Raw genomic sequence first — 14,869 nt, forward strand, 5'->3', positions numbered from 1 at the left:
ATCGGTTCCTTAAGCTCTTTGGTTCATCTGAATGCTGCCCCCTTCTGGTAGCAACGCAGCATAGACTTGAGGAAAGAAGAGAAATGATCTACCAGATGTTTGTGAGAGGATTCATCAGTGATCTGATCTTTAACCTCTGAGGACACCTCTGACCTCAGACAGGTAGAGGGGCTAGTTTTACTGCTGCAGTGCGTGGAGTAACGAGATATGTGAGGTTCCTCCAGGAGAGCTGATGGAGGAGGAGCAGATGGGAGGACGGAGCAGGAGGAGGAGGAGGTGGGGATGCTCTTACCTTCGGCTCAGGTCGGCCACGTGCTCCTGGAGCCAACTGCTGCTGGCCGCTGCAGGGAGACACAGTGACATCAACAGAACACGGTCAGTCCTCATTCTGAAACCTGAATAACTGAAACAATAATTATCACACCTGAAAGTAAAATCCTTTCCATTAAGCAACTTATTGCTGGTTTATGCTCAGAAACCACCTCGTCTGCGTGTCTCTGATTGGTCAATTCTACATCCGCTCTACACTATGTGTATTTCCTGTTTGTTTTAAAAAAAAGATCATTAAAATCAATCCTCTGGACTTTGTTTCCAAGTTTGAAGACGTTTCTCTTCCATCCAGGAAGATTTTTCAATTCAAAATGTCAGAAATAGGGTTGGTGCTGCGATGATAGTGGAAAGGAATAAACTCTATCGCTGCATTGTAGGTGTTTGAAAGCTGAAATCTGAGTCCATCCCCTCTGTTTAAGGTTTGGTTTTCTTTCCTTGTCCGTTTCTATTTGCATGTTTTCTAAACTAAAACCAGGCTTTGTTGGGCTGCTGGATAAAACCTGGAACTAAACGCTATTTCTGACATTTTGAATTGAAAAATCTTCCTGGATGGAAGAGAAACGTCTTCAAACTTGGAAACAATTTTCTTTTTTTGGAACTCTGTTAATTCTTTTAAAAATAGACTGCAGACGCTGCTTTTCAAGCAGATTTTCTAATTAGACCTGTGTTTTTTTTACAGCTTTCCATTTGTTTTTAAAATGTTGTTGTACATTGTATTCTACATTGTTTTATTGTATTACATTTTTTTCTTTGAATCACTTTGTGATTTTTATCTGTTAAAGTGCTATACAAATGAATTTTACTTACTTTACTTACTCGTCTAAGATTTAAAGGTGTTTATAGCAGTTCACAATTTCACCGCTGAACCTCTTTCCTTCTTAGACCCAGAATGCAGCTTCTAGGTGGTCCATCTCTACTCAGAGGACTGTTCACCTATCGACATTCAGCTCTACTTTAGATTAAAAGGTATTAATTGGGACTCAACCTTATTATTAAAAAGCACATTTTTATGCAGCTTAATTTTTACCAGATAAAAATTCAGTGTAAGGAAATAAATGTGTAAAAAAAATCAGTGTTTTAAATTTGGTGCTTAAAATGCAAAAAAGAATTCAATGTTTAGAATTCAGTGTTTAGAATTCAGTGTTTAGAATTCAGTGTTTAGAATTCAGTGTTTAGAATTCAGTGTTTAGAATTCAGTGTTTAGAATTCAGTGTTTAGAATTCAATGTTTAGAATTCAATGTTTAGAATTCAGTGTTTAGAATTCAGTGTTTAGAATTCAGTGTTTAGAATTCAGTGTTTAGAATTCAATGTTTAGAATTCAATGTTTAGAATTCAGTGTCTAGAATTCAGTGTTTAGAATTCAATGTTTAGAATTCAGTGTTTAGAATTCAGTGTTTAGAATTCAGTGTGCAAAAAAAAGGCAGATTCCAATGAAACGGTTTTTCTTCCATATCCTGCAGTTAAAAGGCGTGCGGCTGCATTTTGCACCAACTGGAGACGTGCGAGAGGCGGCTGGCTCACCCCAAAATAAAGTGCGTTACAGACAGCCAAGATGTAACGCAGTGATGGGTTATGGTTTCAAAGTTCTGCTGTGCATAAAAAAAGGTTTGACATTAGCCAACTGTCTAATATGATAAAAGCTGGATGGTTTTATTGATCTAATTCAAAATCACGTCCATCTTAGAACCCAAATTTTAGACCGTAGGCTTAAAAAAAAAAAAGAACTGTAAAAAAGATTCAAGTCAAGGAGGGTGGGGGTTGTTCACAAAGGTTACTGGGAGCTAAACACCATCACTTCAGTTTTTTCCTCATTAAGATATAAAAAGCTCAGAGCCAACCGGGCTTTAATGTCACTAAGGGATGTCAGTAGCGGTGCGAGGAAGAAGGCATTTTTAATGCTTACATATAGCTAACAATCATCAGCATAGAAATGATAAGAGATGCTTTAGAATGGAGCCCAGGGGCAGCAGGTACAACCAGAAGAGAAGGGGTCCTAAAACTGAACCCTGTGGAGGAACCCAAGACTTTCCAAGAATTTATGCAAAAATAAACTTCTCATTAAAAGCATTAAACAGAGAAAACTCACTCTATCAGGGTTTATATACAGGAATGAGTAACTGTTATTTAATGCTTTTTAATGCTCTTAGAAATAATTTTAATGCCATCAACAAATACCCATGACTTTCATATATAAACAGAAATGTCCTTTGTCATCTTCACCATCGTCAGGCTGCAGCCGTGTCCCGAATTTCGCGTTTTCCAGACATTTTTGTTGAAATTCGCCTTTCCCCGTTCTCTAGCTTTTTCTCCGCCTCGAGCTTCTTTACGGCTTTACGATCAACCGGAAGCAGTTCCTCGCAAACATATCGCGATATAAAATATTTGATGAAATAGTTTTTAGAAATGTTTTTTTTTTTTTTTTATAATGCCACAATATTTACATTAAATGAATTTTAATTAAAAGAATAAAATGACTTTAAATGGTTTTAATGACGGGGGAAACCCTGGTTATAATAATTCCTCTAAAAGCTGCGATAAGGACGACTCTCCTGCTCTTCCTGAAGCCACAGATCTGTGCAGCTGCAGACTAGAACAGAAAACACGTTTCTGGTTCACTGCAGCATGAAATATTGAGACGCAGCCGTTTCCTCCCGAGGTTCAGAGATCCTTCACCTTCGCCGCTGCGGTTCTGGTTCCTGTGATTTCTGGATCACAGAAGTGAGCGGCTCCCTCGTCACGACGAGCACTAAAAATATCCCCTTTAAATAAAGATAAGTGAACTCGCTCGGCTGCGCCGGCCCACCTTTAATGCCTGATGACATCAGAGGGGCCCGCGGGCTCAGCGCTGAGGTCAGAAGCCCCCACATCCCGGCCCGCTCAGCTCTCAGTGTGTGTGTTGTTTGTTTTGCCAGCAGGCTGAGTCGGTCTAAACAAACATTTTAATGGAGTCACTTATTTATGATCCGTGTGCTGCAGGAGGAAGTCCGAGCGCTTCAGCGTGTCGCTCTGCGAGCTGCATCGCCGCTGATGGAACATCGTTGCGTAACGCACCGCCGCTCTCTCTCTCTCTCTGAGTCTGTGTGCTTTCAGCCCCCCCTCCCTTTGAAAAATGTCAGATGTTAAGTGATGTTGAGACTGCTCCAAAGACAACAACCAACAGCTGAAACACACACACACACTGACCGCATGCATCAGTGGACAAAATGTGAGTCAGACGGAGAGAGGCAGAGAAAAAAACAGAGAAACGACTGGAGGAATAGAAAAGACAAGAAGAACAAACTGAACTTAGAGAAGCAAAGGAGACGAGACTGAAAAAGAGATGAAGCAAAAAGGAAAAGAAGAATGGAGGAGGAAACAAGTAAAATACAGAGGAGAGAAAGAAGGAAGGAGTGAAATATGGGAGAAAATGGTGTTAAAAGGAGGAAAGGAAAGAAAAGACTGGAGAGAAGAAAGAAAGGAGAGACAAAAGATAAGACATGGTGGTTGGTTGGAGGCAGATCATTGCTCTGAGATGCATAGTATGAGATTAGAACAGAAAAAGTAAAAAAAAAAAACTAGATATGCTTTTGTCAAACTGAAATTATTTAGTTTCTGCGTTTGTGGATCTGTTTTCTTTTTCTGATTGTTTTGCTTCTGGTGTTGAATGCTGTGAAACCAGGATGATGGCAAATGGGTTTGTTACACCTGGGGGCAGCTAATTCAAATCTGAAATAATACTTCAGTTACCTCTGCAGGTTAACATTCAATTCTATTCAGTTTATTTCTATAGCTCTAATTCACATCACGTCATCTCAGGTCACTTTATAGATCCAAATCAACCAGATCATCCAGTCAGATTGATTCAAAGTTTTCTATCTAAGGAAAACCAGCTGATTGCATCGACTCATTGACTTTCCTGTTTGGTTGCTGGGATCCGACACCCAAAGACATCAGGTGGCAGAATTATTAGTGAAAAGCTTTGAGCTGGTTAAAATAAAATAAAACACACAGTGATATATATTGTGTATAGCGATATAGCCCAAATATATCATGACATTAGATTTTCTTCATATCGCTATGCTGCACGGTGCGGTATCGGCTGTTGATCAAGTCCCAGTGCTGTATCTGGTGTTTGTCACAACGCGCTATTATCCAAGTCATCTTGAAAACATTCTTCTTCCAAATGTTGGCTACATATTACGGGTTTTTTCTCTGGCCAGAAGTTCGATGGCAAATCCTCCCTCTTCAAGTTGGCGATCCAACGACCAACCCGTCCGTGGAGGATCAGGAATCAGAAAGGTGGAATAACTCTTTTTTTCACTTTTACCCGATGTATTCCAGCATCCAGCCGCCATGCACGTGGGCATTGTCAGTTTCACTATAGCTCTGGTGAATTTCAATGGTGAAGTCTTCTGGAAATCTTCAATAATTGTTGTTGATTACAGATGTGTCTAGTAGCTCCCATTGATTTAGCTTGGAAAGCGGGGAGAATGGCGCTAGGCTTACCGCACCGTGACGTCACTGCTGGAAGATGGCAGGAGGGAGGGGCTACTATATTTGGGCAAAGATGGCCGCTCCCAGACTCAGTAGCTACGTTTACATGGACACAACTAATCGGATTGAAGGCCTGATCAGATCAAAAATGTTTCATGTAAACATGTCAGACTGAAGATTCTAATCCGATTCGGTCCGATCGGATCTAAATTTAATTCCGAAAGAGAGAGGTGGTTTTTGCCGATCGCCTTCACTGCGCATGTGTGCGACGTCAGCGTGACGTTTTTCCGCCTTGTCAACAACAGGAAACCACCGGTCGCTCTCGCTCTCGCTGTGAACAACATGGCGCGAGGAGTCTAGGAACGCCGACTTATACACTCAAGTTCATTTAAAGCTGCAGGAAGCAGGAATTTATCCTCCTCCTCTTCCTCTTTTCTCTCTCCACAGCCCACTCGCTCTCCCACGCCGGTTCAATCGCTCATTCTCTACATTTTCTCTCGGACATTTCCCTGCCAAGTGCTTTTTTCCTCCTCTCCCCTTTTTTCTTTCCGCTCGCTCCGAGCGCATCGTTTGTCAGGCCTCCCAAAAACCAGACGCAGACAGAACTGCCAAGTTTGGCAGGAAGTTCTGCGCATGCTTAAAAGATTTAATATGATCCAACGCTTGGTACATGTATACACACGTCATGATCGGATCATTTCATTTAGTGTCCATGTAAACGGAGATTTTGAATTTCCGATCAACCAAGGTTTGGATCGGATCGGGGAAATTTTGCGCATGTAAACTTAGCTAGTGATTGCCACGAAAAATATTGTTTTTATGTTTTTACTGATTAACGCTCAATTTATTAAACCCTGCAAACGTTTTAGTTTTAGGTATAAATAATGATCCATTGATCATTATATTATATTATAAATAATATCATCAGCTTCATCACAAAAGAAAGAAGATGATCTCTGAGAACAAAAAGCTTAAAGAGATTCCAGGCTGTTTATGGTAACATCCATCTCCATCAAAGTTTATCTCTGAGCAAAATAATCTCCTGTAAAATACATACAGCCATTCAGCTGCTCTGTTAGCGATGGAAAAACCCCGCAGTTCTGCCTGTAAACCGTTCTGATTTATTCCCTGACAGGAAGTGAGCCGGCGCTCTGTTCCACTTCCATAATCCCCCCAAAAAAACATCAGAAGAGCAAAATGATTCTGTCCCCAGGAGGCGACACGGATTAAAGAAAGCAGAAATCAGGTCTGTTTGGGTGAGGAGGTGAGCAGAGGAGCAGGAGGTGAGCAGAGGAGCAGGAGGTGAGCAGAGGAGCAGGAGGTGAGCAGAGGAGCAGGAGGTGAGCAGAGGAGCAGGAGGTGAGCAGAGGAGCAGGAGGTGAGCGGAGGAGCAGGAGGTGAGCGGAGGAGCAGGAGGTGAGCAGAGGAGCAGGAGGTGAGCAGAGGAGCAGGAGGTGAGCAGAGGAGCAGGAGGTGAGCAGGAGGAGCAGGAGGTGAGCAGAGGAGCAGGAGGTGAGCAGAGGAGCAGGAGGTGAGCAGAGGAGCAGGAGGTGAGCAGAGGAGCAGGAGGTGAGCGGAGGAGCAGGAGGTGAGCAGGAGGAGCAGGAGGTGAGCAGAGGAGCAGGAGGTGAGCAGAGGAGCAGGAGGTGAGCAGAGGAGCAGGAGGTGAGCAGAGGAGCAGGAGGTGAGCGGAGGAGCAGGAGGTGAGCAGAGGAGCAGGAGGTGAGCAGAGGAGCAGGAGGTGAGCAGAGGAGCAGGAGGTGAGCGGAGGAGCAGGAGGTGAGCAGAGGAGCAGGAGGTGAGCAGAGGAGCAGGAGGTGAGCAGAGGAGCAGGAGGTGAGCAGAGGAGCAGGAGGTGAGCGGAGGAGCAGGAGGTGAGCAGAGGAGCAGGAGGTGAGCGGAGGAGCGGGGGGGGGGGACGTACCTTCTGAGACATAGGCGAACGGCTTGTTCCTGATGGACAGCAGAGTCAGAAGGTTGAAGAACAGAGCCACGAACGTCCCGACCAACAGCCGACCTCTGCAGAAAGAACAGCCCATCATTAGGGACCAATCAGGCGCATCATTATGACCCCTCAGGGTCAAGGCGCCCAGAAACCATCAGGTTTGTAGCCAAACCCAGAGATCCTGGTTTAGATTAAAACCTGAACCATTCAGGGTTTTTTCCGGAAACTGGAAAGTTTCTTTTTTTTTTTTTGCCATTTCTTCTTGAAGAAACTGGAAGAAATTCCTGGTACTGGATCAGATTTAGGAGAACTTGGATAGTTCCTCTGAAAAGGCTACATGAGGAGAAATCTTTGTGAGGATAAACACAGCGACACAAATTAAGTTTATATTGCATATTTAATACAGAATTGATCATTTACTAATGATCTTTAAATGGCAGGAAAACGCTGTCATGTATACTCAGATTCCACCTGCTGGCTAGCTTTCATTTCTTCTACTCTTCCGACCCCCAAACCTCCCTGGTTTATAGATATTGAACCTAGGGCTGGGTATTTTCACCAAAGTCCTGAATCGATTCGATTTCGATCCAATCTGTTTTTACAATAATGAAAGTGGTTCAACTGTTTCAGAATACTCATGTATTTTATTTTTTCCTGTCACATTAAACACAAAGTGCAAACTTTTAAATCAGACAGTTTAAACTTGAGATGTGGACAAAACTGTCTCAAAAGTGCAAACTTGTTTGTGAAAAGTGAAAAAGTGAAGCCTCACTTGAGCGAGCAGACGTGACACAGCAGACATGCATGAGCTGCATTATCTCCACTGTAAAAACTATATATGCAGCGTTTTCTGTAACTACAGGGTGTTTGCTGGTCAGCCTCCATTTGTTAATATCTTCATTCAAACTATTGGATATATTTGCAGCTGTCTGGCTTGAAGTCATCTTGAGAGCATCTTTCCTGCTTATTTGAATGTGAACGTCACGCGGGTCACTATAAAATAACTCGATCTCATTCTCTAGACATCGATTTTGCAAAAATGTAAAAGAATCAATTCAAAATCGTTTTTTTCCCCAGCCCTAACTGAACCTCACCTCCAGGTTATTACTGGATCTGGGCCTGCTGAAGGCTAAATAAATTTACTTTTGCCGTCGCCTTTTTGGAAACACAGGAAGGAGCAATCAGCTAAGTGAGCTTAGTGCTTGGAAAAAATCTTTCATTCCTTTAGAGACAGCATGAAAAGTCAGCTGAGTACAAAACATAGAGAGGAAAACAAGAAGAAAAGGGACAAGAAGAGAGGGACACAACCTAGAACAGATAATGGATGTCTATTCTATTAACATTTCTACATCTGGAGAATGGGGCTGTTTATGTCTTCTCCATTCAGAGGGCCCCCTGCCTGTCTTTGCCTAGGGCCCCACATTTCCTAAATCCGCCCCTGCCTCTGGGCTCCTGAAAGTTTAAATTTACTCGCCGTTAGCGGAGTCAGACTGTAGATCTTTGGTCTCAACCCACTCTGGTCGACAGAAAGACAGAACCAGGGTTTAAGGATTTAAAAGATCAGAGATGTTTTGTATCCCTTCAGACTCCACTGAATGTACCGCGCTATCCAACTCTAAACCTCCTGGGTATAAAAACAGGCACAAACTGTCCAAATCAAACCTAAACTGATTGATTTCTGTCCTATAAGCTGATAACATCCCCAACAATTCATAAGTAGAAGAAAAACTAAATAAATCCATCGATGATCCAATTTGGAGACTAAAACCGAGCCGAACAAGCAGCGGCCAGCGGCGGCATCTTTCCGGATCAGATTAATCAGTACGGGAACGCGGCGCCGCTGCTCCGGCCAATCGGACACCTGCTGCTCTCCTTAGAAGCCAATCATGTTTAGATAGTTAATCTGGTCACTTGAACAGGTCTAAATCTTTTTAGAGTTGGAGGCTATCAAAGCTGCCATTAATCCGTTTTCTCCCAGAGAAATGGTAGCCGGCCTGACTAACATGTTTTATTTCTAAAGTCTTTGTTTTTCCAATTTTGGGTTAATCTGTGTCTCCTGCAGAGATCCGTGAAATGAAAGATGCTCACTACATTGTGTCTGTGAAGCACTCAGTTTTAGCAAAACAACGGCCTGTTGATCTGCAGGACGTTTGGTCCAGGAGGCGTGGAGCTGTTCTGGGGACAGTGTTCCTCCCTCTGTCCGTTACGCCTCGCTTTACTTTTTTTTTGGAGAAACAGGAAGTGATTAACAGCAATAATAGCCAATGAGCCACAGAGGTGTTTAATCGTTAACATCTTCTAAATGAGGAGGCGGGGCATTCGGAGGTTCTGCTCCAATTATAAGTTTGATGGTCAAAAAGAAAGACAGGTAGCACGATCCGTATCATCAGCTCGTCTGTGCCACCAGATATCCTTCGACTTTACTTTCTAAAAAAGACCTAAATTATTTTCATTTATTTTGTGTACTAAACTATAATGAGTTAAAAGTTAATAATGTATTTCCTGAGAAAGTAAATGCATTAAAATCCTGTTTTTCTTTTTCCTGAAAAGAGATCAATGGGGACAAACTCTTTAAATAACACTTCATAACTTATATATATTAAATAATCAGGAGACCTGAAAACAGATTTGATAGGAATTATAATCTTGCTCAGATCAGAGAAGTTGCTGAGAGTCACAGAAGGCAGCTGCTCACCTCTCTTCTCAGGAAGTGGCCCTGATTAACAGTTAAAGCATTTTATACATCTACAGTCTGCCATATACTTATATTTTAGCAGATGAGGAGACATCGATGGCTCCAGGCTTATCAAAATATTCCAGACAGAGGAAGTGTTTTAGTTAGATTAAGTATTATGGAAAACATCAGTTTTGACAAACAACAGGTAGATATTATTAAGATGTAATAAACTCACACATTTGATAATCTTCCTAACTATTCGTCTGTTCCCGATCTGGACAGGAAATGGGATGCTACGCTACTTGCAGGAGCTAACTTTTTCAGCTTAGGATTTAAACATAAATTTGGTCTTCTTAGGTTTAATGTTTTCCTTTCGTGTTTGCATTTTGCACTATTGGATCTTAAGAAGGTTCAAAGTAAAGCTTCACAATGTTAAAGGAAAAAATCAGTGCAAGAGACAAGAACTTTTGAGCGGGGAATTTTCTGAAAACTGCATTTACACTCAAACATGATTTTTTCAGCTGATCAAAAGTTTAAGACCATAGTCTTTAAAAGCCAAAAGCTGTGCAAAAATCTGGATTTCATGTCATTTTCTGTCAAGTCTTTACCCTGTCAAGACCTCCTGATGGCAAAAGCCAAAAAGCTCACTGACTTTGAACGTGGCAGGATTGTTGAGCTGCATAAGCAAGGCCTCTCACAACCTGCGATCGCTGCTGAGGTTGGACGCAGTAAGACAGTCATTTTACATTTTTTAAATGATCCTGAGGGTTATGGAACAAAAAAGTCAAGAGGTAGACCCAAAAAAATGTCACCAGCTCTGATCCGCAGGATCCGATTGGCTGTCCATCAAGACACAGGACGATCCTCTACCCAAATTAAGGCCAATACTGGTCATCAGACAGCATCTGCCAGAGAAGGGCTTCAGAAACAAAAACGTCTTCAAAGGCCACGTCTTCTTCAACGCCACAAAGTAGTTGCGCTTTGCTTTATGTAGTTTTGTTTTGCTTAATGTAGTTGCGCTTTTAGATTTGTAGTTGCAGTTTGCACTTCAGGGCCACCGTAGTTTTTTTTTAGCTATGGTCTTAAACTTTTGATCAGCTGAAAAAAAATATGTTTGAGTGTAAATGCAGTTTTCAATTAATTCCCCGCTCAAAAGTTTTTGTCTCTTACGCTGATTTCGTCTTTTAACATTCTGAAGCTCTACTTAGAACCGTATTTAGATCCAATAGTGCAAAATGCAAATTCTTGCAATTTTTTAACTGGTCTTAAGATTTTGATCAGGAGTGTAGTGCGTAATCTAAAGAAAGAAACACTAAACTGTAGATAAACATGGTTTAATCAGATTTTTCTGGACTGCTCTGATCGTGTCCCATGATGACGTCAGAGAAGCAGTGCAATGGAGAAAACGTAAAAGGCATCAAAATTGTCTCAGAGAAGTTGGAAAACATTTTTTAAAGATGTGTATTAGCATTCTTTAGTGAGTTAAGGAGAGAAATAATTACTTGTAGCACCATAATGACATTATTTATGGAAACTCAGATGTATATCTGGTTGAACAAATGAGCTGATGGTACGGATGGTGCTTCCAGGAAGGATCAGGGGATGACAGGGAAAGACGTTTGAAAATAACTTTCCAGGAAATTTAAAAAATTTAAAATCAGAAACTAACCCTGCACTGCAAAAAAATTATAAAAGTTGGTAATTTTTTCTTGAAATAAGTGCATTTTTCCTTCATTTAAGCAGGTAAGACAATTTGCAAATGAATTAAAAAAGGATTAAAAAAAATACACCTATTATTTAGTTTAAAGTGCTGTTAAAGGGATGATAAATAGTCATCCCACGAGATATAGCTTAGTTACAGCTCAAATGAAAGGAAAATATACTTATTTAAAGACGTTTTAACCTCTTATTAGTTACAGTTTAGCATTTTTTCTGATTGTTTTTAATAAGCCTGTAAAACGTCTAAACTGGAGGAAACACCTGAACGCTTTAATAAGCTACAAAGCAGCTTAGATTCCAGTAAATCAAACCAGGATGTGAATGAATCAGTTTTCCATCCGTAGGTCTGAACTCGGAGTGGATGAATATTCCTAATGTCAGGATAAAAATTAACCATCGCTGCGCCTCTGGAAATCTAATTCTGTTATTACTGTGAGTGACCCAGTTAGAGATGTTCTGTTCCCAACAGCTGGCACACTGACTGACTGACTGACTGTTTCCCTCAGACAGACGCAGGAGGATATCATGTTTATTTTCCGTGGTCATGTGGGAATCAGAGTGTGTGCGGTGATAATACTTACGTGTGGACCTCAGGCTGCTCCACGAAGCGCTCCACACTAACAACACAGAAACAAACACGGTGAATCGACAACAGCCGGCTGATCGGATCTGGGATGGAGACGTGAAACTGACCAGAGGAGACAAGGAGCACGAACTCACACACACAGGGGAGAGGTGAACACATCCACCCAAACAAAGGTTGATCTGCTTTAACTGAGGAGCCTCCAGGGCTGATTATTAAAGGAAAAGTGGCTCATATTCAGAATTCAAACTTCTGAAAGTTCTTTAAATGTGAAATGATTCCATCCTGTTCAATAAATGATCAGTGTTTTTAATTCAGAGTAATTTTCATGTGAATGTGCTTTACTGGAGGCATCCATTTTTGTCAAAGAACACTACTGCCACCTACTGGTTAGTGACGTCACGGTGCGGTATCGGCTGTTGATCAAGTCCCAGTGCTGTATCTGGTGTTTGTCACAACGCGCTATTATCCAAGTCATCTTGAAAACATTCTTCTTCCCCAAACTGTCCAGCAGACCAACAAACACATTTAACATGAAATATTCAGATTTCCAGGTGAGGACTCCTGTAAAGAAAGTGTATTTTTCTTCTGTTGAATAGCTGATTGTTCTTCTATGGAAGAGGATTAGGGCCACTGAAAAAAAAAAGTTAACAGATTTTTTAATTTTATTCCAGTTTAACATGGGAATGGGAATCTCAGAATTCTGAGGAAAAAAGTCAGAATTCTGACTTTTAGTCCCATTCTAAACTGAAATAAAATTTAAAAAGCAGTTAACTTTTTTTTCCACTGGCCCTAATCCTCTTCCGTATTCTTCATCTGAAACACCATCAGATGATTTTGTTACAAAACTTACATACATTTACAATGTTTTTTGTGATGTGCTTTTTCCCTTTAATGCAGTCTATTCTAATTCTTAATTTTAGTTTTTGATTCAGATTTTATTGACGTATGAACAATTCGACAAACTCATCACTTTGGTAAGTTTTGGTAGCCTCTAAGTACTTCGAGTGTTGCTAGATTTTTAATCACCTGAAGCCATTTGTTTCCATTTGCTTACCGCATCTGGAAATCCTTCCTAAAATCTTCCTGTTCAAAGGAAAACCATAGAAATAAAACAAGGAAAATATAGATTGTAGGGGTGGAACGGTTCACAAAATCCACGATTCGGTTCGGTTCACGGTTTCGTGGTCACGGTTTTCGGTTCGGTATATGTTGATTGTTAGCCTGACATGTTGGTCGTGTTGCTGTTAGCATAAACAAAACGTGTTGCACAATGCTTGCACACTGTTGCACTTTTATCCCCAGCTTTCTTCCCGCCATCATCGTAGGTCACTCTAAATGCAAAGTGGTCCCATACAGCAGACCTATAAAGTGCTGCTGGCGCGTCTTCCAACTCCTGTTCTTTCCCACTCGCCATACCCACACAATTCTCCACAACAACTGATTTTTAATCACCTGAAGCCATTTGTTTCCATTTGCCACTGACAAATGGATAATAAAGGATTTCTATTCTATTCTCTGAAATGAGACATTTGAGAATCAAACCTGTTTAAATCACTTTCTATCTGCCCTCTAGAAGGCAGCACTGAGCCCTCCGTTCAGCACATAACCATTCTTCTTTCTCTGGCCAGAAGTTCGATGGCAAATCCTCCCTCTTCAAGTTGGCGATCCAACGACCAACCCGTCCGTGGAGGATCAGGAATCAGAAAGGTGGAATAACTCTTTTTTTCACTTTTCCCCGATGTATTCCAGCATCCAGCTGCCATGCACGTGGGCATTGTCAGTTTCACTATAGCTCTGGTGAATTTCAATGGTGAAGTCCTCTGGAAATCTTCAATAATTGTTGTTGATTGCAGATGTGTCTAGTAGTTCCCATTGATTTAGCTTGGAAAGCGGGGAGAATGGCGCTAGGCTTACCGCACCGTGACGTCACTGCTGGAAGATGGCAGGAGGGAGGGGCTACTATATTTGGGCAAAAATGGCCGCTCCCAGACTCAGTGATCGTGACGAAAATGTGTTCTTTTTATTTTTCTTTACTGATTGACGCTAAACGCATTAAATCGCAATGATCCATTGATCATTCCTGGCTGACCGGACTTTTCCTTTAAAATCAAAACAAAGCTTTAAAAAAACATGTTTGAATCAAAGTCAGTTCATGATCATTGATGAAAGAAGGTCGTTTTAGAAGTTAGCGTTGGAAAAGTCCCGTTTCATTCTATTAGCTTAGCTAGGTCTGAGAATATTTGTTTTATGATCTAAAAGCATTTGGACCTCTTTTGACTAAACATCTGAATGTATAAAAACATGGTATCTTAAAAGCATGTGCAAAGCTGATCAATTAACCACATTTAATACGTTTGCCTTCATGAATATGCTGAACATATGTTGATCATCAGAACATGCATAACACCGGGAGGAAGACATGCAGATATAATTCCCTACCACCAAATATTGACATTTATCAAACAGGAAACAGAATTTGGTGCAGCTAATTATTGCTCTAATAGCTTAATTTTTAAAACTCTTTTCATCAACAAGTTGAGTTCAGTCACCATCAGCGGTAAAATTAGAGCTAAACAGAAATTAGACGAGATTTCCCAAACAGCATCCGGTGATACGTAAAGATGAAGAGAGTCTAAGAACAGAGTTAGAAAGACTTTTTAATATATTTAGTTGAAAATATCAGTTCTAGCTGCAGCTTTGTATTTAATGATAAATATAGAACGATAAAATAAGATATCTGATGAGAAAATAAATATTTTTTGGACAGAAGTTAGTGTCGCCGCCTTCAATGTTTCAAAACCAAATTTACTGAAGGCAGCTGATGGCAACAGGTAGCGTTTCATATACGCACTTCTGATACATGGTGAAATATGGTGCTTATTTCTAGGAAGAAAACTAAAAGAAAAAAGGATTATAATATGACCAAAAATATCTTACAGCTTAAATATTTCCCACCTCCTGTCCTCACAGCAGACATTTGAACAAAAACCAAAAAGATCATCTCCTCTGACCCCGTCCTGCATTCCTAATCTTCTAAATTAATTCAATTCTGTTCAGAATTTAAATTCAGAATCACTATAGAAATAAAGAGAATTGAAATGGAATTGAAGCAGAGATAAAAAAAAAAAGTCATCAGTC

The 14,869-nt window shown here is 40.9% G+C and overlaps 1 protein-coding gene across 1 annotated transcript in view; it reads right to left on the minus strand.

The window, feature by feature from the left end:
* Positions 1-210: 210 nt before the first annotated feature.
* LOC119798716 (zinc transporter 6-like) overlaps positions 211-14,869 on the minus strand; it is a 72,499-nt gene continuing 57,840 nt past the window's right edge. The window contains exons 8-10 of the mRNA XM_038308288.1: positions 11,727-11,762; positions 6,729-6,823; positions 211-341 (exon numbers count right to left, since the gene is read on the minus strand). Coding sequence (XP_038164216.1) covers positions 289-341; positions 6,729-6,823; positions 11,727-11,762 — 184 coding nt within the window. The 3' untranslated portion in view covers positions 211-288. The remainder of the gene's footprint in view (positions 342-6,728; positions 6,824-11,726; positions 11,763-14,869) is intronic.

The sequence above is a fragment of the Cyprinodon tularosa genome, unplaced genomic scaffold, assembly GCF_016077235.1.
Source record: "Cyprinodon tularosa strain WSP-4 unplaced genomic scaffold, ASM1607723v1 ctg634, whole genome shotgun sequence".
NCBI lineage: Eukaryota > Metazoa > Chordata > Actinopteri > Cyprinodontiformes > Cyprinodontidae > Cyprinodon > Cyprinodon tularosa.